At 39.5% G+C, this 27,758-nt stretch overlaps 2 protein-coding genes across 3 annotated transcripts in view; both read right to left on the reverse strand.

The window, feature by feature from the left end:
* loxl2b (lysyl oxidase-like 2b) overlaps positions 1–7,570 on the reverse strand; it is a 52,396-nt gene extending 44,826 nt beyond the window's left edge. Inside the window, exons 1-3 of the mRNA XM_061730508.1 lie at positions 7,483–7,570; positions 2,834–3,190; positions 160–335 (exon numbers count right to left, since the gene is read on the reverse strand). Of these exons, the coding sequence (XP_061586492.1) occupies positions 160–335; positions 2,834–3,179 (522 nt within the window). The 5' untranslated portion in view covers positions 3,180–3,190; positions 7,483–7,570. The remainder of the gene's footprint in view (positions 1–159; positions 336–2,833; positions 3,191–7,482) is intronic.
* Positions 7,571–16,442: 8,872 nt separating this feature from the next.
* On the reverse strand, positions 16,443–26,422 carry LOC133450947 (lysosomal membrane ascorbate-dependent ferrireductase CYB561A3). Of its 2 annotated transcripts, XM_061729848.1 has the most exons (7): positions 26,311–26,422; positions 24,698–24,788; positions 24,137–24,344; positions 17,794–18,002; positions 16,993–17,147; positions 16,745–16,901; positions 16,443–16,655 (listed from the first exon to the last, which is right to left on the reverse strand). In XM_061729848.1, the coding sequence occupies exons 1-7, from the start codon at positions 26,313–26,315 to the stop codon at positions 16,632–16,634; spliced, it is 849 nt and encodes a 282-aa protein (XP_061585832.1). In that variant the 5' UTR covers positions 26,316–26,422; the 3' UTR covers positions 16,443–16,631. The 2 variants fall into 2 exon arrangements, with proteins under 2 accessions (XP_061585832.1, XP_061585833.1); XM_061729849.1 differs by lacking the exons at positions 24,698–24,788; positions 26,311–26,422 and adding an exon at positions 24,547–24,654.
* Positions 26,423–27,758: the final 1,336 nt, after the last annotated feature.

Raw genomic sequence — 27,758 nt, forward strand, 5'->3', positions numbered from 1 at the left:
TTCTAAAAGGGTTAGGAGTTAGGAGTACAACTATGTGTGACGTTTTGTGAGTCCAAAGGGTGCCTTATCAAGTATGAAAGAAAAGAAAAGCCAGCGAGGAAATGTCTCCTGGAAACGCACCAAATGCCAGGAAATAGGGCCGTTTTTCTACAAGCTTACCTCCACATGGTTGGGCAGTGTGTTGACGAATTTAAATCCCGGGATCCTCCTGTCGCTGCACACCACGCCTACATCTTCACTGTGCTTGCAGTCCGAAACGCCGATCCCATTCGACTGACACACCGCCAAAGTACTTTCTTTGCCGCCACAGTGGAGATTGTCAAACCAGATGGGTCCTTCCAGGATAAAAGAGACATTACTCAATACTTTCCTTTAGGATACTTTTCCTTTTAGTAATGGAAAAGGATGGAAAGATAAAGTTAATATTTCAGCGTAACATTGACCACAAATGAAAAGTGCTAAAAGTTGGAACTGTAGGGAAATACACAGAAACAAAACCCTGAGATTCTTACATTTACTTTGACTTTTATTTCTTAAGGACAATTTAAGTTATATCATGTTTTTTGTAGTCAACACCATTTAATTTGTTACTATACAGCAATCTTTGCATGTGACGGCTGTAACACATTCCAGTAAAAGTTGATACTGACCACTTTAGTGCTGGTAAGGAGATGAAATAAAACAAATAAAAACGTTCTTTTTACCACGTCATGTTAAGAGAAGTTGGTAGTAAAGGGGGAGTCTGAGAGGACCAAACGTGCACAGAGGATCTCCACATTGTCAGCAAATGTGGTACAAATCATTCATCTCCTTGTATAGTCTGTACAACGATGAGATGTCGCGTTTGTGACAGAAAAGTATAAGAATGAACAGATTTGAATGTGGTCAAATCATATTTGATTGTTTTTAAAGAGCACTGGGTCTTCTTGTTTTTCGGTCTCAGTGAGATCTTATCCATCCGTGCATCACAAATATCTATAATACCTCGGGTTATTTATCATATAAGCCGATATTTACTTGCAAATGTCAGTTATTGATAATGACGTAGATACTGAACATACTCTATTCTGTTAAAGTAAAAAGAGAACAATGCAGAACTGCAAGAAAAGTAACAAACTTACATCCCCCAGACACACACACAAACACACACACACGAACGTTCCAGTTTTATTTGTTTTCCAGTAGCCACAAAGTCATGAATTAGCCTAATTGACATGATTTAAAAGTTAACATTAATTGCTCAAAATAATTAGTTTCCTGCTCAGACTTGCGTGAGTAAAGAAATGTCCCTTTGGCATTATGATCCACTCATCCAAACGTCTTAATGTGAATACAACTGCCTGTTACATTTGAGTTTGAAATATGTTTCAGCCTTCCCTTCTGTTCAACCGTTTTGGGGTTTTTTCCACCACTAGGATTGCGCCTACATTGAATTGAGAATAATATATTACAGTCATTAAATACACATTCTCCCTTCCCACTCTTTTTTTTCCTTTGTTGCAGTCTTTTAGTCTGAACACATGCATATATTTATAACATTTATGCACGTATACTTTCCGTTCTAGCGAACTAAAATAGGAAGATCGCCTCCGCTTACTACTGTATGCATTGCCATAGTGAATCCCAGAACCTGACCGCCGTTGATGAGTTTGTTAACTTTGAGTTCGTTTTTTGACTTGGAGTTTGTTGAACCTCCTTTGTGAAACCGGGTCTATCAAAATGAAGAGCAGTGAGAAAAGAGAAAGACAGGAGGAGCAAAAAACGCATCAAGAAAAGTGGTGAGTAATGCAGATAATATAAGCTAGCGGCGCTCAGAGCAGCTCAGTCTGTCCTGCTAATGGTCATTTTCACAATAAAGAAACCTGCTATCAGCTTTAGCAGGGTGAAAACCAAATGGACAAAACTCGTTCAGCTATCAAATCAAAGCGCTAAGCTAAGAATGTTAAGTTAGAAGATTCTGTCACGAGTTGGTTGAGTCGGACCCAAACGCAGGAGAGACCAGGAGGCAGGAGGTCCAAAAGATGGTGATTTATTAATCTAAAAACAAAACCAAAAGCGCTGCAGAGCAGGGTTAACAAAAGACACAAGAGCTTACAAAACCCTGACAGGACACCAGTAGGATGGAAACCGCACGGACCAACAGGGAGCAAAGGAAAGACAAGCATACACAGCAGGGTTGACGAGACACAGGTGCAGACAATCAAGGCAGAAACTGAAACACAGACAGGGATTTCAAAATAAAACAGGAACTGAAAACAAACTGTGACAGATTCATTGGGAGGAAATTCAGAGAATGTGCATGGATGGAAATAATTGTGCATTTGTGCCAGTGGGGTTTATATTTTATTTTGAAACAATACAAATGAGCACAATTCAAACTTTATTCAAATTTTTGTTGGAGGGGCCCCTTGTGAATTTTTAGCCTGGGGCCCCAAGAGACTCTAGACTTGCCTCTGGCGGGCATGATGGTTATGGGGTTGTATCAAGGTCATTTACTCCCCAATTATGGCAACATGCAGAGAAGTACAGAGATTTCAGAGCAACATCTTTTCCAAATACATGCATTCTTTTTTTTTTTCTATTTTCACTAAGACGATAAATATCCACACTTTTTTGGAAAGCGTTGCAGCCATGGAAACAAATAAAATTATTTATATCTACCGGTACATGAAATACAGTTTATTCGTATTATGGCAGAAAAATGAAAGTCAAAGCACATGTAAGAATCGTTGCTTTTTATTTTTACATCTTCCCATTTTCCATATCATTCCAACCTTTTCCTGGTCTGGAGTTATGAAGTTTTTTCATCTGATAATAGGAAAAAATTAATTACCTTCTCCTTTTCCGTATTTTGCAGACGGCAACCACGAGACGGCTTCCAGGTATCCCAGTTCCCGGCACACCACCTGGGCAGCGTGGATGTTGAAGTCGTCGTCGCAGACCGTCCCCCACTCACCTTTGTAGTAAACCTCCACCCGGCCCTCGTTGTGCTTCCTCTTATCCCCCGCCAGCCGGAGCTGGATCCTGGGAGTGTCTGGTGGGAGCACCGGGGGGGTGTACTGCTCCTCCGGCTGGTCCGGGTAGCCCGGAGGGTAACCGAGCTGCTCAAACTGGGCACTGGCCAGCTTTAATACCAACAGTATTATGGCAGTGAAGCATGGAAGCCTCTGGATCACCATTTTGACTGGATCTGTTCAAAACAAGAAGGACGGAGAGCAATCATTGCAAAAAGAAAAGAAAAAAAAACGTTTGGCACATGTAGGGTTGCCACCCGTCCCGTAAAATACGGAATTGTCCTTTATTTGAGAAAAAAATGTTGCGTCCCGTATTGAACTAATACGGGACACGATTTGTACCGTATTTTCATTAACTTTTACACCATATTCTAGTTGAATTATTGAAATAAATTAACTTTTACACCATATTCTAGTTGAATTATTGAAATAAATTAACCTTTACACCATATTCTAGTTGAATTATTGAAATAAATTAACTTTTACACCATTTTCTAGTTGAATTATTGAAATAAATTAGTTTTTACACCATATTCTAGTTGAATTATTGAAATAAATTAACTTTTACACCATATTCTAGTTGAATTATTGAAATAAATTAACTTTTACACCATTTTCTAGTTGAATTATTGAAATAAATTAACTTTTACACCATATTCTAGTTGAATTATTGAAATAAATTGACTTTTACACCATATTCTAGTTGAATTATTGAAATATGTTAACTTTTACACCATATTCTAGTTGAATTATTGAAATAAATTTACTTTTACACCATATTCTAGTTGAATTATTGAAATAAATTAACTTTTACACCATATTCTAGTTGAATTATTGAAATAAATTAACTTTTACACCATTTTCTAGTTGAATTATTGAAATAAATTAACTTTTACACCATATTCTAGTTGAATTATTGAAATAAATTAACTTTTACACCATATTCTAGTTGAATTATTGAAATAAATTAACTTTTACACCATATTCTAGTTGAATTATTGAAATAAGTTAACTTTTACACCATATTCTTCACCTGTAAGCTATATTACATCTGGGCTGATATGGACATACGTAGCATAGGAGGCTATTTCAGCTGCTATATGGTTGGCTGTCTGTACAGTCATGCAAGTTCAATGCTATTAAAGCACTTTAAACTTTAAATCAAAGCATTTTGTTTTTTCATATAAAATAAACACATTTTTATTCAGTTTAGAAGTTTTGGGGCTTTTTTTTGGCTCCTGCGCTGCTGAAATCAGGGGGCGTCCCTTATTTCTATTTCTGAAAGGTGGCAACCCTAGGCACATGTCTCACACAGTGTCATTTAGGGTCGGTGACATAGATCAAACAAAACGAATGGCAAGGAGCATTTCCAGCCCAGAAGATTAAAGTTTACTCAATGAAAGTCTGCTTGATAAACTGGGCAGGAAGCTTCAAACGATAGCAGCTATGATGCTGCACTACGGGGAAGGAATTTAAACCAGACATGACTGAAAAAATCTGACGTCTAGGCTTCCTGACCAAAGTAAAACCGTGGTGTAGAAGTGCATGTTTCCTCTTTAGCATGTTGAGAATACATCAAAACTCTGTGGGCTGCCGAAGCATTCACACAAGATGATAACAAATTCTCGTTGTAGTGTGGATTTTTGAAGTTGAGAGTTTCCACTGGAAGGTCGGAAAAATCTTACATCTCCTAACTTCAGAATCGCGCTGAGCACTGAGCTAATCCTGCTCATAACAGCTCTGACCTGTTATTCATATTGAGTCAAACATATGATGTTGTTCGCTTTTCATCCCTAGACGTTTTGCTCCAGTGTTTGATTACAGTACTGATATGAATGATTGCTAACGTCTAGTGGATAGCAGCAGCACAGCTAGTCAGACATTTTAAAAGTTTCCTGGCATTTGAGTGTCCATCAGTCTTTTAGACTTTTTTAGTCTTTAGGATGGTCATATGAGCAGCTGCATTATGGGATACAGTATGTGATGAAGCTGGTAGTGGTCACATGATCACGTGGTGCACAAAAGACGGTAGAAATCAATAGACTCTTATTTTTCAGTCATGCATACGCCCATCTTTATAATATTTCTCCTTGTGTTTATCTATCCTGTACGACGGAGTATTAGGGTCAAACTAAGAAAAAAAAAAAAAAAGGAAATTACGAAAATAAAGTCATAATAATATGAGAATAAAGTTGTAAAATTACGAGAATAAAGTCGTAATATTTTGAGAATAAAGTCGTAATATTACAAGAATAAAGTCGTAATATTTTGAGAATAAAGTCGTCATATTACGAGAATAAAGTCGTAATATTAAATATATTATAAAATATAAATATAACTTCACAAGATGCTATATATTCAACATTTTAACACACTCTTCCTGTTAGAGTTCTCATAAATTAACACTTTATTCTTGTAATATTACGACTTTATTCTCATAAATTATGACTTTATTCTCGTAATGTTATGACTTTATTCTCGTAATGTTACGACTTTATTCTCGTAATATTACGACTTTATTCTCGTAAATTAGACGTTATTCTCGTAATGTTACGACTTTATTTTCGCAACATTATGACTTTATTCTTGTAATTTTACGACTTTATTCTCATTATATTATGACTTTATTCTCGTAATTTCCAAATTTTTTTTGTCTTAGTTTGGCCCTAATACTCCGTCGTAATCCTGCAACTGTTGTTTGATTAAATCTTTGAATCAGTGAACATTATAGTGCACCTAACCCTGATCAGTGCAGAGGAATTTCTTTCCAGTTAAACTCTGAATGTATTTGTTGTGTTAAGAGTTTAGTCGCAGCTTGTCAGGCCGCTCGTGTGTTAGCCTGCTCACTCAGTTATCTTCCTGGCACACAGTGTGGTCTCTCTCTGAAATCCACCACATTAAGTTATAACTTCTCATTCTACTTGAGACAAGCAAAAGAGTGTGGAAAACACGGCTTAATGAAAAACAAATGGAAAAGGGATGACTGAGATTCCTGACTAACAGATTTCTCATGAATTCACACTGAAGAAACAGAAGAGTGCTGCTGCTTCAGCCAGGTACTGTACGTGTACGTTGTCCCACAAACTGCCCTACAGCCAAACCACCGCGGCTACTTTGCTTCCAAGAGAAAGAATAGCATTTAATTCCACGATAAAGACTCGTACAGCCATAAGCTGTACGAGTCTCATGGCTGAATGAACCTGGAAAACAGGCACACTAGTGATATCATCTACTGACTCTCCAGCAGATGTGCGGCTCAGTGTGAAAACATCTGGCAGCGCAGGGATGGGCCATCAACTGCAGGGTTTCTACTTTCCTCGCTGTAACGTGGCAGCAGTTACACAAGCTCGGGTCAACACACACATTATACAATGAGCAGGAGGAATGAAAGCCCACGGCGTCGATGGTCTGCTCACAATGTGGCAATCCAAACAGCGATGCTGTCATCACACCGGCGGGGTCTACGTGTGGAAGGGAGGGGGGTTTCCACGGCAACCCCTGCTCCCACCGTGAGTTTCAGGAAGACTGACCACTGTCAGTTTAGAGGGGACAGAATGAGGGCTGGACAACAGCTTCAGCCAACATAAGCTCACGCTGCACATCCACGATGTTCTTGCATATTCTTGCATATTAACACTACATGTCAGGAACATCATTGAACCAGTAACCAAGAAATACGAGGCCTCTGCGGCGTTTACCCTCAACAACTGAAACGGACATGTCCATATAAAGAAAACATTCACTGTAAGTATCTCCTCAAGAGCTCAACTGTATGTCTAGCTGTAGGGAAAAACCTTCCTTGTCTTCTATATCATCTCTCGCCCTCCCCCTTGTGTCGGCCATGAGTCCCACCTGCTGCTGACGGCCATCCATGCATCGCTGCAAAGGTCACAATGTCAGTTCCTAAGAATGTCAGAAACTCTGCTGGCCCCAGCTTTATCACAGCAAGCACACATGAAGGAAAAACCGTCAGCACGATTTAAATTCAAGTTTAATCCTATCTTGGACGCAGGACGATTGAATTTAAGGACATTTGTTTGGATAAATCAAGTAAATTAAACACCGATAACAGTTCCTAAAGGGAGTGGTGATGACTTCACGTTTCCTTAAAAGCCCAAGTGTATTCTGCAAACGCAGCTGACATTCACAACTCAGAAAGCTCCAAGCCAAAAGTGTTGACTAACTTTCACATGTTGCATAAAGTTAACCAACACAGACTGAATTAAATGATAACAACGGGGTACAGATTTGGATCTGATTAGACCAAACTGGCTCTATGACCAAATTTAGGAAGAAAAAGTTTTGCAACGAAAGATAAGCACTTTGTGATGAAAATCTTTTAAAAGCATCTCAGGCCTGAAGAATGTCATTACAAACGGTCCGTATAAAGTCACAAAGTCTCAATATCCATAAATCAGCTCGTTGTCTTGGCTGAAAGATGTCTTTTTCAGGGTTGAGTTGAACTTACTGCTCTGTGGAGATGAAGCTGCAGGAACACGCGCGTGCACACACCAGCCCGGAGTCTGAAGTCAGCTGCTCCCTCTTCCACTGCGTTGTGAACTTTCACTGCCCCTCCTGCAGATGCAGGCGGAGCTGCTGCCGGGGGCCCGGGGCCACCCCGCCCACTGACGCCCACCCTCCCGGGAGCCGGGCCGAGCCGGACCGGAGCACAGCACAGCCGAGGAAGTCACGTGTCAAAGGTTACTTTCAGAGACAGCAACATTCTCAAAGTAAATAAACAGCTTGAAAAGCAAACAGAAGTGAAATAAACAGCCTTGTGTGTTCTCTCGTCCACATACTTGATCACTTAGCAGTTTATTCAGTGGACTAATCAGGAAAAAGCTTCAGCAATCGTGATAGAATGATTTTTTTTCAGAATGGTTTTATTGGCTCTTTTGATTTCACAGATGTGTCTTTTAGAGAATACTCATAAAAACTGTCATATGTCTAATGCTTAATGGAACGGTGAGGTGTTGGAGAAAGCCTAAGGATTTAATTAGACTGTAAACTTTTTTATGGAGCTAATCAAAGTGAAGACGTTTTAAGTCAGAACACCATGTGTGTTTGCAGTAAAATGACAATTAATAATAGTCCTGGATGGAATAGACTTAACATAAGAATAAAGGACCCTTTTAAGCCTCTGAAAAGAACTCAAGTAATAGTGTGGACAGGGTCACTACCGCAAAACCGGGGTAATCGTAACTTTCTATGTGTACAAAAAGTACACATAGAAACACATATACTGTCTCCTAATAGTATATGTGTGACATCTGTAATCAACTTATACAGTTTTATAACAAGACACCAGCGACCTGCCTGGCCAGTAAAAGAAAAAATGAGGTTTTTAAGCACTTTTCTGTACACGTACAAAGTTAAACTTTCCTCCATTATTTTGTAGTGGCCCCGCCCACTCTGTTGCTAAGGATGAAGGACATTGAGTCATGAGTTCTGTCAGAGGAATAACAAAGGAATTGACACAATGCCAATTTTCACATGAAACATTGTACTGTGATCACAGCCAAAGATGATGTCTTAGACCAGGGGTTCCCAACCTTTTGTCCTTGGAGCCCCCCTACTTGTGTCTAAGACCAGCCGGGCCCCCCGACCCGTACATACTAGCACCAAAAGAGTAAAGTGATTTGTTACAAATCTTTAATTGAAAAAATGAACATTAATTATGTTTTTGTGATACATTTCTCTTTGGTTTACCCTGTATACATATGACTTTGTCTTTCTCACCTTCATTTTGTGTCACCAATGTATAAAATACTCACAGAAAATAATTGCAAGGACATAAAATAATTTCAGAAAAATGTCTCTTTTAATATGAGCGCAAACATTTTTAACATTTTTCCTTTAATAACCTGTCGGAGTAGTAGTATGATTAAATGTTGAATAATGATATAATAATAAGTTATTAAGTTTTTATCCTGCTAAATAACTTAGAAATATATTTTGGTCATTTTAAAATACTACGTGGGTTTATACAGACTTGGATTACAGTATTCCATTAGGTGCGTTATTGTTTTTTATTTATTTAACATGCGCAAATATAATTTTTTACACACAAAGTTTCGCGCCCCCCCAGAGATCTCAGGCGCCCCCCCAGGGGGGGCCCGGACCCCAGGATGGGAGACACTGTCTTAAACTATATAATAACTAGGATGACTATATGCTAACTTTAATGATTATATGCTAACTTTGATGACTATATGATAACTATGTTCTGTTTGCACTTATGAACAGTGAAAGAACACTTAACACATACACACACATAAATATATATATATATATATATATATATATATATATATATATATATATATATATATATATATATATATATATATATATATATATATATATATATATATACACACACACATACGTACTTGTGTATATGTGTGTGTGCATATATGTGACCACGGGGGACAGAGTGTTTTCAGTTTTAGGCCAACGCTCTGGAGCGGCCTCCCTCGTTCTGTGAGGGTTGCCAGCACGCTCCACGATTTTAAATCTCAATTTTTACTCTGGCTTGTAACTCCAGCGAGTGTGATCAGTCGGCCCTTGCATTGTCTTTTGCTTTTTATTTTTGATTTTGCTAACTGCTTTTATTTGTATTTCATGGTATTTTTGTTCACCTGTACAACACGTTGGCTGCTTCGTGGCTTGTTAAAATACTTTATAAATGAAGTTTTGATTGATTCACTATAGCTCTTTACAGAGTGGTAAAAGAGCTTAACTTTGTGAGATTTTTATTTCCTTTATTTCCTAGTAGTAAGTACTTAGACGGGATTGTGAACATTTTCATTTGGAGCAGAGCACCTCTAAAGGTCTCAGCCTAGAATAGTTGTGTGTAAACGCATTAAACTGTGTTACATATATTAGAATTACTCCAATAAAAACCATCTTGTGATTTTGGATAATTTGGTGATTTCCAAAGCCCTTGTACAATCAGGACAATTCATTGGTTTTCTTTGTCAAAACACCTCCATTCTTCATGATGTAATCACTCAACACACTGTATAAGTGCCCTGACTGTGCTGGAAAGTTAGTCCGCAAAACTGCTCATGGCAATAACATTGACTTTTTGTTCTTTTTGGTTTGAACTTTCAGGTGCACTAACTAAACCTGACAAGGACAAGAGCAGAGCAGAATAAAACTAGACTCTGCTGCCACCTGGTGCAGCTCCATCGTCTGTATGGTTAAACAATGACTTTTAAGGCAACCATCTATTTATCTGTAAAACAATGCTCTGCAGTCTCATTACTCCGGCAGGTTGTTTGTTGAGCAGGAGGAAAGGGTAAAATTAAAGAGTCGTATCACTCACTTATGCACTCAGAAGTTGATGAGGTAAACAGGACTGATCCCACGATTGAGCTTTTCTTTTTACTTATGTGTGACTTCAGTCACCTTTTTTCATCTGTGGCTTTCATTGTACACTACGACGATCATAGGCATCACTACTCTCACTCTCTCATTGAAGATATTGAAGACACTTTCCTCACAGAAGTTTCAATTTTGAGAAAATGTGACGGCACATCAAGCAGAGGCTGATCATGATTGCTGTTTCATGAACTCGCTTCATCTTCCCGTCTTCCGCTTCTGTGCAGTGACGGTTGTAGTTACGGGAACTGTCACTCTGGGTGTCGCTGTCGGTGATCACTGGATGTTATCAGGAGTGGCAGCAGCATCGATGAGCTTGGTTTGATCACCTGTCCAGCTTCTCTCCATGCATTTTTCCCTGAATAGCAGCATTTTCTGACTCTCGCAAGAAAGCCACAATGAACAAATAAAGGCCTAGAAGTTGATGCAAAGGCTGGTGGAAAAAAATCTAAATACATAAAAGTGAGACTTACTAATAAAGCTCATAATATACCCATCCATTTTCTATAGCATTGCAGGGTCACAGGGGTCTGCTGGAGCCTATCCCAGCTCATTACAGGAGAGAGGCAGGGGAACACCCTGGACAGGGCACCAGTCCATCGCAGGGCCACATATACAGACAGACAACCAGGCATAATCACACTCACAGCTACGGGTAATTTTGAGACATCAATTAACCTACGATGCATGTTTTTGGACTGTGGGAGGAAGCCGGAGGGAACCCCCGCAAGCACGGGGAGAACATGTAAACTCCACACAGAAAGACTCCCGCCGGGCCAGGGAGTTGAACTAGGAACCTTCTTGCTGTGAGGCAACAATGGTAACCACTTAGCCACGTGCTGTCGCTCATAATATACTGTATATTAAAGCAAAATAATAAATAATAATAATAATAATAATAATAATAATAATTAAAGCTGAAAGCAGCGATGAACGGGCCCCTTGCGCATGCAGTTTTCACCAATAAAGGTCAAGGACTCAAAACCGGGTCAGATGACACCACCCACGACTCTCTATGTCAAACCATTCAAAAGTTATGGCAGAAAATAGGAACTATCAAATATGGACCAATCAGAAGAAGGGGCGGGGCTAATTTGCACCAATTATGTTCAAGGACTCAAAACCGAGTCCGAAGACACCACCCACGAGTCTTTATGTCAAACCATTCAAAAGTTATTGCAGACAGTGGGAACTATCAAATATGGACCAATCAGATGAAGGGGGGGGGGGGCGTTTTTTGGCGTCTATCGTTGCCACGGTAATGCTTTTGACTGAGAAAACTAATGCCCATCGTCGTAGGATCGTGACGCACATTTTGATGTACAACACACCTGGGTGCACGTTACGGTTCGGGCCGCATTAACGGCCGAAGAAATGGCATAAATTGCGCCAAAATTACACAATTAATTCAAAATGGCCGACTTCCTGTTCGGTTTCGGCCATGGCGCCAAGAGACTTTTCTTTAAGTTGTGACATGATACAGGTGTGTACTGATTTTCGTGCATGTACGTCAAACCGTATTGTGGGGCTTGAGGCACGAAGTTTTCTAGGGGGCGCTGTTGAGCCATTAGGCCACGCCCATTAATGCAAACCATTAAATATCCAATTTTTCGCCAGGCCTGGCTTGCGTGCAAAATTTGGTGACTTTTGGGGCACGTTTAGGGGGGCAAAAAGGCCCTCATTTCGTCAGAAAAATAAAAACGGGGATAAAAACAATTCCTACAGATACAATAGGGCCTTCGCACTGTCAGTGCTCCAGGCCTAATAATGACAAAGCAAAATCAACAAACAGCAGACCTACCTCAAACATAAGAAACCAGGATAGAATCAAGCAAAAAAAGTAAAGCAAGTAAAGCAGAAAAGAGAATTTGATTGAAGAACGGTTCAGATAAGAAGTCAAAAACATCCTCAGTGGCATCTAAGGTAGAAAAAGAGGACTAGTTTCTGCTGCCATCCCTCCTTGACATTGAACTTTACCAATCCCCTGACTGGTTTGTGCTCCTCAAACCGGTGGACCATGTGCAGCCTGATGGAGATGGAAAAAGGAGACCAAAAGTAAACCTGGATTAGGCCCTGCTGCGACTGTGTTTCATACCTGTGCTCTTTTGTTTCCATGGAAACGGACAGAAATAAGGGGTGACTGTTAATGGTTGAACAAGGCTGACTCTGATCCAAAGGTTGATCATCATGTGCGTGTCTTAAACGGGGAAACTGCAACTTGATGTTTTCTGATGAGATTTTTTGTCATTCTGAAAGAAATGCAGGTCTGACTTTGAAAATGTATGGACTACAAGCTACCGTAGTGCTAAAGGGCAGATGCTCTTGTGCAGTCACCTTCTTGTCTTGCAAACAGGACCGATAACTGAGTGTAAATATGATGATGTGACCATACAGACGTGAACGTTTGTAAATGAAGAACTGCTAGCAGCACTTCTATGACAAAGTTCCTGTTCAGACGACCACATTGTTTCTTCTTCACAGGTCTGTGTTGGGTCCTTTGTTTTCATAGTTCAGACTTCCTCTGGGGTTTCTCTACTTCTGTATTTTGTGGCTTTTTCAGATAATATATTTCTGGCACATAAAAAACAAACCTTGAAGCAGCTGTTCCTTGAACCTGATTAAAAGGTGTTTTGACAGGATTTTTCACCTGGATAAAGATCATTTCATCATTCAAGAACACAAACAACTGTAAGACAACCAGGGAGGTACTTCTCAGTTGTCATGTTTCCACATTTGTTAAGGAAATTTGAACCTTATTTCAGAAATCTAAATAAATACTAAGTGCAGTGTGTTGATTTTTATTCCTGTTAGCATATGAATGAACCCCTGCAGAGGCATTTACTTTGAAAATGATCAAAGTTTTGATCACATGACGAGGTTGTCACGTCTCTCTGCTCTGTGCCAAGCAGGACAGGATGAGTACGCAAACCACAGAAGCATATTTACAACCCTGTCACAGACTTGAAATGTGTCAGCTCTCTCACGCTCTGCTCCCGACGACGACCCAGCAGTTTGACGTCTGTTTGGAAATTTGCTAAATGCAAATTCAGATAATACAGGACTGTCTCAGAAAATTAGAATATTGTGATTTTCTGTAATGCAAGTACAAAAACAAAAATGTCATACATTCTGGATTCATTACAAATCAACTGAAATAATGCAAGCCTTTTATTATTTTAATATTGCTGATCATGGCTTACAACTTAAGAAAACTCAAATATCCTATCTCAAAAAATTTGAATATTCTGGGAATCTTAATCTTAAACTGTAAACCATAATCAGCAATATTAAAATAATAGAAGGCTTGCAATATTTCAGTTGATTTGTAATGAATCCAGAATATATGACATTTTTGTTTTTGTAATTGCATTACAGAAAATCACAATATTCTAATTTTCTGAGACAGTCCTGTGCACACACAGTATATATAATCACTCAGAAAAACCTTCTGCAAATACTTGCATGGGTTCACCTTATGTCAGCTAACATAAAGGATTCTGTTTAAATCTATATTTGTCTGTTTAAAGTGACGAGGTCTCTAGGACTTGACAACACCGACTGAATTTGAATGAATCCAACTAACCCTGAATTTCTTATTTTATTTTTCCACTTGCCTGCACCAACCAATCTGAAAGTGCTTCCATTTAAAGGAGAAGTGGCGATTACTGTACTCTCCACAGACTGTTGTGATTTGAGAATGTCCCCGATTTTGCATTACAGAAAATAAAGAACTTTATCACAATATTCATTTTCTGAGACAGTCCTGTATATACAACAATGGCAATGCAGAGTTAAAAGCTGTTACTCATTCCTGTAATCACATGATCACAGGTGTTGGTTAAAGAGAACCCCTGACCTTGGTTAAAGATCAGAGACAATGACTTTTACTGTTCAGGCTTCTGAGGAATCACTGCATTTATGATGAGCTCTTCCATAAATATCCAAGCCTTTCCCTCTGAGCTGCAGACGCTCCTTCGCTTGGTGAACGACTGTGTCCACGACACTTGACACAGCAGTTGTGGAGACGCCGCAGTAAAACCATCCCACGGGCGTGATCTCCACACCTGCAGAAACAACCTTTACGTCTCTGCAGCGCACGTGATTTAACCACCAACTCATGCCAACAGAAGCACAGCAGTCAGTCAGCATCGACCCACCGTTAACCTGGAGAAATGGCCATTTCTTTGAATTCTGATAACGAATGATCAAATGATTAGTGAATTGTGCAGAAAAACTTTTGCAATCTTCAGAGGCTGACGCACAGATTAAAATAACACACGATTCAAAGCATGTGCCAAAGATTACTTTTATCTTATTTTCTGCCAGTCAACAAAAACGTTTTGCTTGTTTCCATGGTTATTATGCAGACTCAATTAGATCAATTTATTTAGTTTGGGGCTGCAGAAAGAAATGAGTATGGAAGAGTGTTAGGGCCTGGCAGGAGAAAAATAAAAATAGTATTTTTTTTTTTCATTTTATTTTCATTATACACTTGTACCAGTTGATCTGGCCAAGCCAGTGACTTCCGGGAATAGGACGGATGACGACCATGAAAGTATGGCGACTGTTGGAGAGACAGTTGACTACTGGAAAGACAGTAACCGGGGAAGAGAGGGCCAGCAACCCAAACTGCAGCTCCCGTGAGGGTGCACCCACAAGCATGTGGCAAAGTCCGCGAGAACCCGCGTGGTCTGAAGATCCACCAGACCAAAATGAAATGTTTGACGCAGGTGGTGCAACGCACAGGTCAAGTACCTGGTGAGACGCAGGAGGAGCCAGGCCGGGAGTCAACCCACAGTGCCCGGACCCTCCACGCTCCACAGGCAGTCAGGCAGTCCCATCATCGCCGGGTCATGTGGCCTTACCACAAAAGCTACCTAGACACAAGCCGGGACTTGATCACCCCGGCTGGGTCGCCTGGGCGAGGGCGTCTGTTGTGAGACCCCAAACACCCCGTGACCCCAGGAAGCCAGGATACAACACTGATGATGTGTCTAGGTTGCACCAGAAGGTGTATATCAAAACCAAATGCAATTATAACTGAAAACTAACTGAAAAAATGTTTTCATACTTTTAACCCTTGTACTGTCTTTGGGTCAAAATGATCTAATTCTCCTGTCCTTCTTTCCTCCTGCTCTCTCCTTCCTTCTTCCCTTCCTCTTTTCTCCCTTCCTTCCTTCCTCCTACTCTCTCCTTCCTTCTCCCTCCCTTCCCCTTCTTTCCTTTCTTCTTTTCTCCCTTCCTTCCTTATTTCCTCTTTTCTTTCCTTCCTTCCTTCTTTTCTCCCTTCCTCCCTCCCTTTCTCCCTTCTTTCTTTTCTCCCTTCCTTCCTTCTTTTTTTCCTCCCTTCTTTCCTTCCTTCCTTCTTTTCTCCCTTCCTTCCTTCTTCCCTCCCTTCCTTCCTTCTTTCCTCACTTCTTTTCTTTCTTCCTTCCCTTCTTTCCTTTCTTTCTTCCTTCCTTCCTTCCTCGACCCAAAGACAGCACAAGGGTTAAACATATTTAAAGGCAAAAAAATGGCAACAGTTATTCTCATGTACAACCAAACATTCCTTTTTTGGGCATAAACAAAAAAATACCAAAAGTTGTAATGTAATGATGAAGAAAAAAAATAAAATAAATAAAAATCGATCTTTAGACATATGAATCGAAATCGGAAAAATTTATTTTTTTCAACACAGGCCTACCTTTAAGGATCAAAAACGTAGATTTTTCCAGCTTGTTCATAGTGCTGCATGTGGATATTGCAGCTTGCTGTGTGAGTAAACAGTCTCATCCCCGGAGTCTCATCAGCAGCAACAGCAGCCTCTCATGACAGCTCCTTCTTCTCTGGTGAGCGTCTGAAGGCTTGTTATCGGCGGAGGTTCGAGGGAGGACGCAGAGCTTTTTCTTTGTATATTTTCAAAATGAATCTAATTCCAGCAATTTTTCAACGGATCAACTACTCCACTTTTAGCTGTCAAGGCTGTGTTTGTTTTAGACGTTGAGTCGAAAACAAACACACATCGGTACCTGCTCACTGACATTCAGACAAACTGCTAGACCCAGTTAAAGTTTCAGCTTTACTTCAGAGGTCGACAGCTTCAGTGCATCAAGGCATGTTATATGAACATCTTACAGCTTTGACAAAGCAAAAAAAAACAAAAAAAAAAAACATTAAATATTATTTCTTATAAATATTTACAACAACCCGGATTTTGCGGCGAGCAGGCTTGAAGTCCATCATCAGTCATCAATTTTCTTCTTGAAGTAACGGCTGTAAAATAAAATAAAATAGATTAGGTTGTTGTTTTTTTAATTCAATAGGATGACATGCTCTGATTTCAACAACCGTGATATCCTCACCGTGTAGGCCATGTCCTCAGGCCTGGAGTCTGGCCTCTGCCATTCAGTGCTGGACAAAATCTTAAGGACAACCAGGCCAAAGGCTACGATTAAGACTCCTAATGTGTTTGCTAAGACGGCCTCCGGTGGAAGGTCAGAGTACGGCGTATCTCCTCTCCTGTGGGAAGGAAAAACACACGTTAGGGGAGTAGCAGCAGCATTCTGTATTAAACTAAAGAATCGGGAGGGCTAGGGCAACAAACGCTCACAGGACAAAGAAGAGCTTCTCATTGATGCCGGAGAGGCAGGCGGCGACACTCAGCAGCATGATGCCGCCTCCCAACCACACGTGGGCTGGTTTCAGGAGTTTACGCAGCGATGTCGGGGTCCAGGGCAGGAGGAAGCCGGCCATGCCCACCACCCACTGCACGACGACAGGCAACAGAAAAACGACATATCAGGAGACTGACTAAGAGCATAAAATGACAGTTTCCTATGCGCAGAAATATGTGCCACTAGAAACTGAATTTGAATAATTTATATTTGAATTTGAATTGCTCAACTTGAATAATTGCATTGAAAAACTGAATCTACATTCAGTTTTCACAATTCAAATTCAGTTCTTGCAATTCAATTTCAATTTTACTGTGCCAGACATCCGGGTCTTCCGGAGGAACAGCAATCGAGTGCAGATACAAAGAACTCCTTTTCACGTAGCCTACTATAACCTTTTTCTACAAAACGGCAAGATATAAATCTACACTTTTTACACAGAATGGAGAAAACACAATAGGTTTCGAAATATCTAGCTCCCATTGGTCGTTTATATCATTGAAAGAAAATAGAGGTTTTTCTAGATTCAGGTTTCTAGATTCAGAGGTTTTTTAGATTCAGTTTTTCAATGCAATGATTCAAATTAAACAATACAAATTCAAATTATGTGATTCAGATTCAATTTTTTAATGCAATTATTCAAGTTGAGCAATTCAAATTCAAATATAAATGATTCAAATTCAGTTTCTAGTGGCACATATTTCTGCCCATAGTTTCCCTTTCTTCATCTCGGGTACCTGTAAGGCAAACAGAGCTACAGCAGCAATTCCAATCCAGCTGTGTAAAGAGTAGAGGTTGGGAGTGTTCCCGGCGTTGTGCACCTGGAAGACGGCAGAGAGCCCGACGATGGACAGGATCAGGGCGAGGAGCATCAGTGCTGCATGGAGGAGCTTCCAGGGGAGTTTATTCTGACCCCAGGTGAGAGGGATGCGGTACAACACTGCTCCTGCAGAGATAAAGTCACAACAGAAAAGGTAATACACCCATTTGTGAGGGGATATATTAGGGCTGGGCGATATGGACCAAAAGTCATATCTCGATATTTTCGAGCTGAATGGCGATACTCGATATATATATCAATATTTTTTCTGTGACATAATTGGGGTTTCCCCCAAAGCATTATAGCAAAGCATCTCTGTTAGCTTCATTTTTTTCTGAGGCAAACCCTTAAAAAAAACAGTCAGTTTTAATGCCTTGTGCCAAATGTCACACAGGTACCTTGTCTGCACAATATCAAAATGTATAAAATAAATGAAATAAAAATAAACTGCCTGCATATATAGAATAAAAATGCCCCTTTCCTGCATAACAATTAAATTAAAATACACTGTGCAATTAATACAATGTAGACAGTAACAGGCAGACTTTTCCACTGAGGTTCCAGTTGTGCAAATAACAAAACATTTGTGCAAATCTCAAATAAAACATTCAAGTCAATTTGTCACAAAATAAGCTATATCAAAATCATTTAAAAAAAAAGCTATATCGATATAAACGATATTGTCTCGTACCATATCGCGTTTGAAAATATATCGATATATATTAAAATCTCGATATATCGCCCAGCCCTAGGATATATGAACATTTTAGGGCTTCGAGTGTAAAAATGTGCAACCTAGGAAGAGATTGGGCTTTGCAGGGAACACAGACACAGATCAGAGTAGAACTCCGTAGCTACCTGAAACCAGCCTGCTCAAACGTACATCTACTGTAATGATGCTGACGCAGCTGTAACACCCATTTCAAAGGATGCACACTTTCCAGAGGAGAAGAGGGTGAAAGAGAGTTGAGTGTCTGACTCCCCCCCCTTAAGCTACAAAGCAGCTGTCGAACCATATCTCTCTGGTATGTCATCTAAAGTATGTCCCAGACATTTCATTAAGACCTCAAACACCTGTGTCAACTTTTGAAATGAGGTTACTTTAGGTCTCCTTTAACATGCTTAATGTCTGCTGGCACCCAGGAACTCAGAAAGACCAACCAGTTGTAGCTGCTAGATTAATTTAATCTTTGTATAATACTCACTGATACTGGAGATTCAGCTGAAATAAAGTGCCTCCAAAAAAGTAAGCCAACCCTTTGAATTGATACCTGCATACCTAAAGTTCAGTGAATGAGGGGGTTCAGAGCTATTTGGATTGATAAATGACATCCAGTTTAAGCTTTTAGGTATCCTGTTCAACAGAAACATCTGCTTTTGTGAACCATGCCTCATGGAAATGAGATCTCTGAAGTGTTCCAGGTATCCATTTGTCCACAGTTAAGTGGCCGAGCCGCTGAGGTTTTAAATTAAAAAAAAAAAAACTAATAAATCACGAGCAGAGCTGGGTAGAGTAGCCAAAAATTGTACTTGAGTAAAAGTACTGTTACTTCAGAATAATATGACTCAAGTACAAGTAAAAAGTAGTCATCCAAATAATTACTTGAGTAAAAGTAAAAAAGTACTTGGTGAAAAAACTACTCAAGTACTGAGTAACTGTTGAGTAACGTCTGATTTATTTTTTCAACAACCATTCAAAACAGAAAAAAGTAAAAAAAATAATAATCTTCAGGCAAATTAAATTCAATAAAATAATAAAATAAATTAAAATTAATAAAAAATAGCTTAAATTAAAATAATCTTAAAGTAAATGCAAGTACTTTAATACATAATAAAATAAATAAAATAATAACAGAATAAAAAATAAATAAATTAAGCACAAGTTGTACAAAATGTCAAGCCTTTGTACTTTTCTTTTTAAACCAGGCAGAACTAGAACAAACATGAACTCATAGAAACTCTGTGTGTGTTTGAGTCTGTGTAAATGTGACAAAACATGCAGAAACAAACATTTTTCCCAAAGAATCACCCAGTGATGTCATGAGATTGATGCGTACGCGGATAAAAGGGATAAAAGAAAAGTAACAGCTCAACGTAGCCTAATGTAGCGGAGTAAGAGTAATAGTTTCTTCTTCACAAATCTACTCAAGTAAAAGTAAAAAGTATAGTGATTCAAAACTACTCCTAAAAGTACAAAATTTCCCAAAACTTACTCAAGTAAATGTAACGGAGTAAATGTAACTGGTTACTACCCAGCTCTGATCATGAGTAACAGTTCAATACATCACTGGGGCTGACAAACATCTCTACAGAACAGGGGGGGGGGGGCTGTCCGGGGCAGATTACCAGGCAGGAAGCCACTAAACTATTAAAATCACTGCTTTGTGGCTGAACTTTGCCAAAGAGCACCATGGCAGCTAAGCAGCATGACCCCAACAGGGAAGCAGGTGGAGGCTGCATCGCGTTTCGGGTTTGCTTTGCTGCTCACCGCCTGGAGGAAAATAAAATTCCAGGTTTTCTCCAGGGTGGCTGAAGGTTCGTAGATGCTGGAGATGCGGACGGGCAGAAACTCTAACCATCAGAGAAAACCACTGACATCATGGCTTTAAGAAGGACCTTGAGGGAGGGATTCACACCAGACATCCAACTCATGGAGAGTAAAGAAGGAAAAGAGAAAGTTCAGCAATTCCTCCAAATGAGTGCTGAAAATAATATTCTCTAAGGCCGCGTTCAGACTGCAGGCAAATCTGATATATATCTGATTCCTTCTCATATCCGATTTTCAGGGCTGACTGTCCACGCTGTTTTTAGCAAGTGTCCATATCGGATCTGGCTCTGTTCAGACTGGGCCACATCATTGACTGATCTGACGGGTTGCCTAGCAACAACGTCGGAGCGGAGGCGTCACCCAGCGCGTGTATTGTGTGAAGTCATGTAATTGCGACATCAAAAACAATACCACTCTCATACCAGCTCACATGCTGTTCCATACCTGTAAAGCTGGGCATACACTGTGCAATATTTTAAATCGTTTGACACTGCCCCATCTCACTCTAATCCTCCCGTCGGACCTCTGTTACTGGAACTCGAGGCTGGTTTTGGGGCAAAACGTGCGTCCTGCCCACCCGATCAAAGGTTATGAGGATCCTTTATTTTTTTATAATTTTATTTTTATATATATATATATATATATATATATATATATATATATATATATATAAATATATATCTGTACCGTTTCTGATTGGGTCGGCACTGCGCATCATTTTTAGACACAATGAACGCATACCGCAAAAGTTGTGTCTCGGCAGAGGGACCCGACGTCCCAGCAAAATGAGAAACAGAAAGGTGTTCAGAACAAAACCACCAGCAAACTAACAAACCAACCAACAAAGCTCAGAGTTAACAAAACGAACCAGCAATGCAACAAATGAGCTGACGGGCTGCAGGTTCAGGCTCACAGCGCGACTGAAGGCTGATTTATGGTTCCGCGTTACACCAACGCAGACCTATGGCGTAGGGTACGCGGGGACCCGCACCGTACGTGGAAATGCAGTCTTTTTTCTGCTATTAAAACATGATTTGTAATGTGAATTTGCAACACTTAAACTACAAATAATAGTTTTTGACGTGACATCAGAGATTGTACATGCTCTCTGCGAAAGGATGAGTAGCTCCACAACTGGAAATGGGCGGGTGGTTTGGAGCGTCTGGGACAGTCATATCCGATCTGAGTGTTTGGAGCTGTTCAGACTGACACGCATCTGCCCAAATGAGATATGGATCGGATATGAAACTACCTCCTGGAGGTGGTTTCCATCTGGTTTGCAAAAATTGGATCTCATGCGGTTTGGGACTGTTCAGACTTCAAAAGAGTCATCCAGTTTCAATCTGGATGGGCTAAAAATCGGATATTTGCCTGCAGTCTGAACGCGGCCTAAAGGGCTTCACATACTTTTTTTCCCCAACTATGATAAAGACCTTTAACCAAAATGCTCAACTAGACCTAAAAGGAAAATATTAGATAGTAATCTAGTATTTTAGAGTGAACAATGATTCAGAATATAAAAAATATTCAGCTATCTTGGTTTCCTTTGTTTGCTCTGGTAGGCCCGCTCCGTATACACTCCCAACTTATAAAGTAAAATCATGTATTTTTGAAATGTCGTTCTATCGTAAAACTTTTTAAATGTATGCAGACAGAATTAATAACATTCCTGGAGAGCCTTGGTTGTCAAACCACAGAAATCCTCTGACAGCACGTCAGATTGTAAGACAACGGTCCAGTATGATCATAACGGCTCCACCTGCAGGTTTGTGTTCATGAACATCCGCCAGAGGATATTCTTGTGAATGAATGCAGATGGGAAACCCCGGCAGCCTCTGCCTGACGCTGACACTGAACCGCCGCGTGTACAGTATGATAGTTGTGGTGACGATGTCAGCTACCGCTTTGACTTGTTATGGTTTCGAGGTTCAGCACAAGAGAGGGGGGTGAATACTACCCACATGAAAGAAGATACTATGTGTGCGAGCTGAAATATTTGAGGGGTTTTTTTACCTCCAGATTGTCTTGTAGATTGTCTTGTATTGATACTCCAAGCTGGGACACAAACACGCAGGTTTTTTTAAATACATTATGCTAAAACTGAATAAAGTCTGAATGAAAGTCCAAGAAAATCGGGGGAATTCTCAAATCACAACAGTCTGTGGAGAGTACAGTAATCGCCACTTCTCCTTTAAATGGAAACACTTTCAGATCCCAGTGGTTGCTGCAGGCAAGTAGAAAAATAAAATAAAATAAAATAAAATAAGAAATTCAGGGTTAGTTGGATTCATTCAAATTCAGTCGGGGTTGTCAAGTCCTGGAGACCTCGTCACTTTAAACAGACAAATATAGATTTAAACAGAATTCTTTATGTTAGCTGACATAAGGTGAACCCATGCAAGTATTTGCAGAAGGTTTTTCTGAGTGATTATATATACTGTGTGTGCGCACACACACAGAGATTTGTTTTTGTGTGTGTGTGTGTGTGTGTGTGTGTGTGTGTGTGTGTGTGTGTGTGTGTGCGTGCGCACACAAAGAGAGAGAGAAAGAGAGAAAGAGAGAGAGAGAGACTGTCCTTCATCACATCTGCAGGAAATGTTACTTTGGCTTTTGACAAACATAAACTCCCCTTCAAGAGTCAGTCTTTGGTTTGTCCCCTTTGTAATAACGCTGTAATGAAACCTACAACATTTTCTCGTAAAACTGCCTCTTTTACTACTTTTACTATAAAGTATCTATCTATCTATCTATCTATCTATCTATCTATCTATCTATCTATCTATCTATCTATCTATTATTTTTTTCTTTTAATTGATGCATTTGGGAGGTTTACTTTGCCAAGTATGAGAGCTGTGCCAGTACTGTGCAGGTGTGCAGAGCCACCTGCACACCTCTGTGCAGGAAGTGCACATTAGATCAAGGCTGGGCTATTTTTCACTTGAACTGCACAGTTTCAAACCACTAACTTAGTCATGCATGTCCCTGAAACTTTGTTTGGAAATAACAGCATCCAACTAAACTTCATGACTTAATTAACTTTAAAACCCTTATTTTCTTACCCTAATGTCATATCAGTTACAATAGTTGGATTTGGAGAGAAAAGAGAAATCATGTTTACGTGTAACGCAAGACTTAGAATGAAAGAATCTATTTTCTGATGAGTTAAACATTTAAAACACTGCAGGTCTATTAGGACTACTGTCTATATGTTATGTGATGATATTTATTTTCACTACAATTGACTTTGTGACGTTAATAACAAAAATGTAACCCAAAAAAACTTCGGCCCTACATTCATTCACCATCACATACCGTGCATGTGCAGATTGAGTGGGATCACCAAAGGCAAAGATTACTACCAAACACAACGCTGAAAGCCAGGTTTGAACAACTTACTATGACAGAATACTTCCTTAAAACACACTGGTGAATAGAAGACATGATGACAATAAAATGTGAAGAACATCATGTAACAAAGTTGAACTTCATAGATTCTGTCTTGAAGCCCTTTTACTTATTTGAAAACATAAAAATGTACTTTTCTTGTAACCCAAAACAATAATTCTCAGTCATGCTACTGAGATGGCACACATGGACTCACACACTGGGTCTGTGAAGCCTACACTGTCATGCTACCTTAACACACACCTGTCTGTTACAAGGACTGAGTAGGGAAACAGAAATGAAACTAGATGTGGGAGAAATCACCCACCGTTGCCATAGAGCACCACCAGCCCTGTGACCATCAGCACGGGGTGCCAGTTGAACTGAAGGCCAGATCGGTCCCAGGCGAAGCCGCCGCGCCACCGGCTGTTCCACACGCACACACACACCACGCAGGCGACGCCCAGCCCCAGGCACAGCAGGTAGCACAAGTAGAAGATGACGAGGGACCTCATCCTGCAGGAACCTGAAGAAAGCTGAAGAAAAAAAGAAATGAATCACAAATTAAATGCAAGGAGGGCAGTATAGAAGGTATAAAAGCAGATATACAATCCATCCATCCAATCCACAATGTACAAGTTGTCATGGATGCAACAAACAGTTGGATCCTTCAACAGCAGCTACTTCTTCCAGCATTACATGAAAGAAAAATAAACCATTGTGACATTTTTTTTTTACCTTGTCCACGGCAGCTGAGACTTATGACAACACCGTCTACACTAATCGCACTGGACCAAACTCCACATCATGCAGGAGTAATGTCATTGTCCCGTGACTTCTCCTGGACCAATCATTGACAGACTCTCACATCCTCGCGTGTGCTACTCACTTCGTGTTTCTGTGGTTGAGGCAAAGTCTCACTTCCACCTGCAGCTGCGTTGAGGCGGCTGAGGGGGAGGCAGCCGGGAGCCGGGGAGGAGCTGGGAGGGGAAGGAGGTGAAGCAGAATTGGAAATCACATATACATTATACAGAGATAAAAATATCAAAAACAATTGCTCTGTTACACAAAGTAAAGGATTCATTGGATTTTTTTATTATTATATATTATTATTTTTATTTATTATTTTCTGTAATGCAAAAATGTCATACATTCTGGATTCATTACAAATCAACTGAAATATTGCAAGCCTTTTATTATTTTAATATTGCTGATTATGGCTTACAGTTTAAGATTAAGATTCCCAGAATATTCTAATTTTTTGAGATAGGATATTTGAGTTTTCTTAAACTGTAAGCCATGATCAGCAATATAAAAATAAAAAAGGCTTGCAATATTTCAGTTGATTTGTAATGAATCCAGAATGTATGACATTTTTGCATTACAGAAAATAAAGGACTTTATCACAATATTCTAATTTTCTGAGACAGTCCTGTATGATTGTTCCATATCTGACCTACTGTGTTGAAATGTGGGGAAATGCCTGTAAAACATATATTCAGTCAATTTTCATTTTGCAAAAAAGAGCCATAAGAATAATCAGTAGAAAACGATATAGAGATCCAACAAATCCATTATTCCTTCAGTTAAAATTGTTGAAATTTTATGAATTAGTAGATTATAGTATTCTGCAAATTATGTTTAAATCTAATCAGAAAACTTTACCAATCAACATTCAGAAAAGATTTGAAAAAAGAGAAAGCAAGTACAACTTAAAAGGAGATCTTTAAAAAAAAACAAGATTCAGGACCAAATTGATGGAAGGTTGTGTTTCTGTGAAAGGAATCGGTTTATGGAACAATCTGAATAAAGAAACCAAAGAATCCAAATCAAACATTACATTCAAAAGAACAATTAAAGCCAGTATGTTAAGGAAATAAAATGAAATATGTTAGTTACATTTGATTGACATACCCATTGTCATGAAAGGTATAAACATTGTTTGTTGTTGTTGAATGGTATTAACAGAATTGTAACTTGGGAACTAAAAAGGAATGTGGCTGTCTGTGTTGGCCGGCAGCTATTTTATTTTAGTTTTTTGTTTACTTTGTTGTTGTTTTTTTTTAATTCAGGTTCTTTGTAAATTGATTTCTTGGGAAAAAGGGGCAGATCAAATAAGATTCTTCTTATTCTGCTTCCTTTCATCCAGAATTTAGGAACGTTTGTGTTTATAAACTGTTTGTTGCCAACTTCAGTGAAGGAGACAGGAACTTCCTGGTGGACAAATCTGTCACCTCTACATTTAAATGTCCGCTACATTTCATATGTAACTACGGTAGATCTGTCTATTCAAAATATAGTATTTAGATATACCGAATAAAAGACTATCAATGATAAACGGTGTATTATGAAATGTGTGTAATATCAGGTGCAGGTCAGTCTCCTTCAGACAAGGCGACGTGAGATTATTAAGGTCGCCTGGCAAAAAAACGTTTCGCACCGTCACTCGCACATGTTTTCAGTCCGAAATTGTACTTCGTTATACAGCTTAATAAAGTGTACCTCATGTAAAGACAATCCACACACAGCTAGACGTATGGAGACTTGCAAAAAGTTAATACCAAGGTTACTTTTACAGGTGCAACGCTTTCATTGTAAAGAGAATATATTTACCTGTCCCATTTCCGTCTTGGTAGCGCAAGGGTTTGTGGGAAACGGAGTTTTATTTGTTTTCAGCCTATGCCGCGTTCCATTTGATCTCGGAAGTCGAAATTTCCTAGTTCCTAGTCGGAATTTTCAACTGGAACGCCCCTCGAAGTGGGATTTCCTACTGGGAAAGTGGGAAAAGCTTCACCACCCCCGAGTTACCATTCCAAGAAGGCTGACATTCCCAGTTTCCAGTTCCGATTTCCGAGGTAAATGGAACGTGGCAATAACCACAAGTCTATATTTATGTTAATTAATTAAATTATCCGAGGCGTTGGCTGCAAAACTGGAGAATTACCTCTCCAGTTATTCTGCGACTGCTCTGATAATGAAACGAAATCAACATAACTTTATTGATACTGTAACAGACTGTATGATGTGTGTTGGTTACAATACTAAAACATATTATAAGATATTGCAGCGATAAAAAGAGGAATACAAAAAAAAACAATTTATACACATGCAACAAATAAAAAAATGGGAAAAAAAATAACATAAAAATTAAAAAAAAAAAAAGCCAAAATATAGCAGTGTGAGGTCAAAGCCCTAACCAGAAATGGTCTCTTTACCTTTCTGCCTGGTTGGTGTCGGATCTCAGTGGCATCTTATGGAGGGAACCGTGCTGTCTGTTGCCTTCCAGCTCCACCTGCAGGCCCCATCACTCAGCATCACTCAGCATCACTCAGCATCACTCAGCATCTATCTGCTTCTCTCTGCAGCAGTCTGCCTGCTGCAGGTGAGTGGTGAACCTTCTCACATGATGTTGGCTATTAAAGTAAGAATCTGCCCCTTACCTTATGAATATCTATACTTGTGTTGTGTGTATGACACCCTCACTGTAACAAAAGAAAAGAAAAGAAAAATACTACATATCGTTAAATAGTGTCTCATTTTTAAAGTTATAAAACAGAAATAAAAGATAAAGGCAGATCATTTATAGTATTTTCTTTTCCATGAAATGGAAATGTTGTTTTGACCATGCTGCATCAGCGGTAAACATTTGCAAATTAATATTCATGTTATCTTGATTTATTAGCAATTCCATTGAGTAGCTGGTGTGCACCGGTAGGCAGGAAAACCCTTTAAAGAGCCTCTGATGCAAAATTAGAAGCTAACTGTGGGTCTCTGATGACCCCTTATCTTTCTCCTCGCTGTATGTCTTGTATCCCCTCATTAATAACTTGTTTAGGGTAGCTGGATCTAAAAAATGTTTCTCTTATGAAATGTATATGTAGTAAAACTCAGGGGCCTCTGACTCCATGTTAAGAGAGTTTTAAAAACTTTTAATGCAGTTGCTTGACCAT

This window comes from Cololabis saira, chromosome 9 (assembly GCF_033807715.1).
Source record: "Cololabis saira isolate AMF1-May2022 chromosome 9, fColSai1.1, whole genome shotgun sequence".
Classification (NCBI taxonomy): domain Eukaryota; kingdom Metazoa; phylum Chordata; class Actinopteri; order Beloniformes; family Belonidae; genus Cololabis; species Cololabis saira.

What these genes read in the sequence shown, in the direction of transcription:
- LOC133450947 (XM_061729848.1), bottom strand. An exon ending in GGTGGTGCTCTATGGCAACG is followed by an intron (nt 18,003 to 24,136) that starts GTGGGTGATTTC and finishes TTATCTCTGCAG; the next exon opens with GAGCAGTGTTGTACCGCATC. An exon ending in TAGCTCTGTTTGCCTTACAG is followed by an intron (nt 17,148 to 17,793) that starts GTACCCGAGATG and finishes GTCGTCGTGCAG; the next exon opens with TGGGTGGTGGGCATGGCCGG.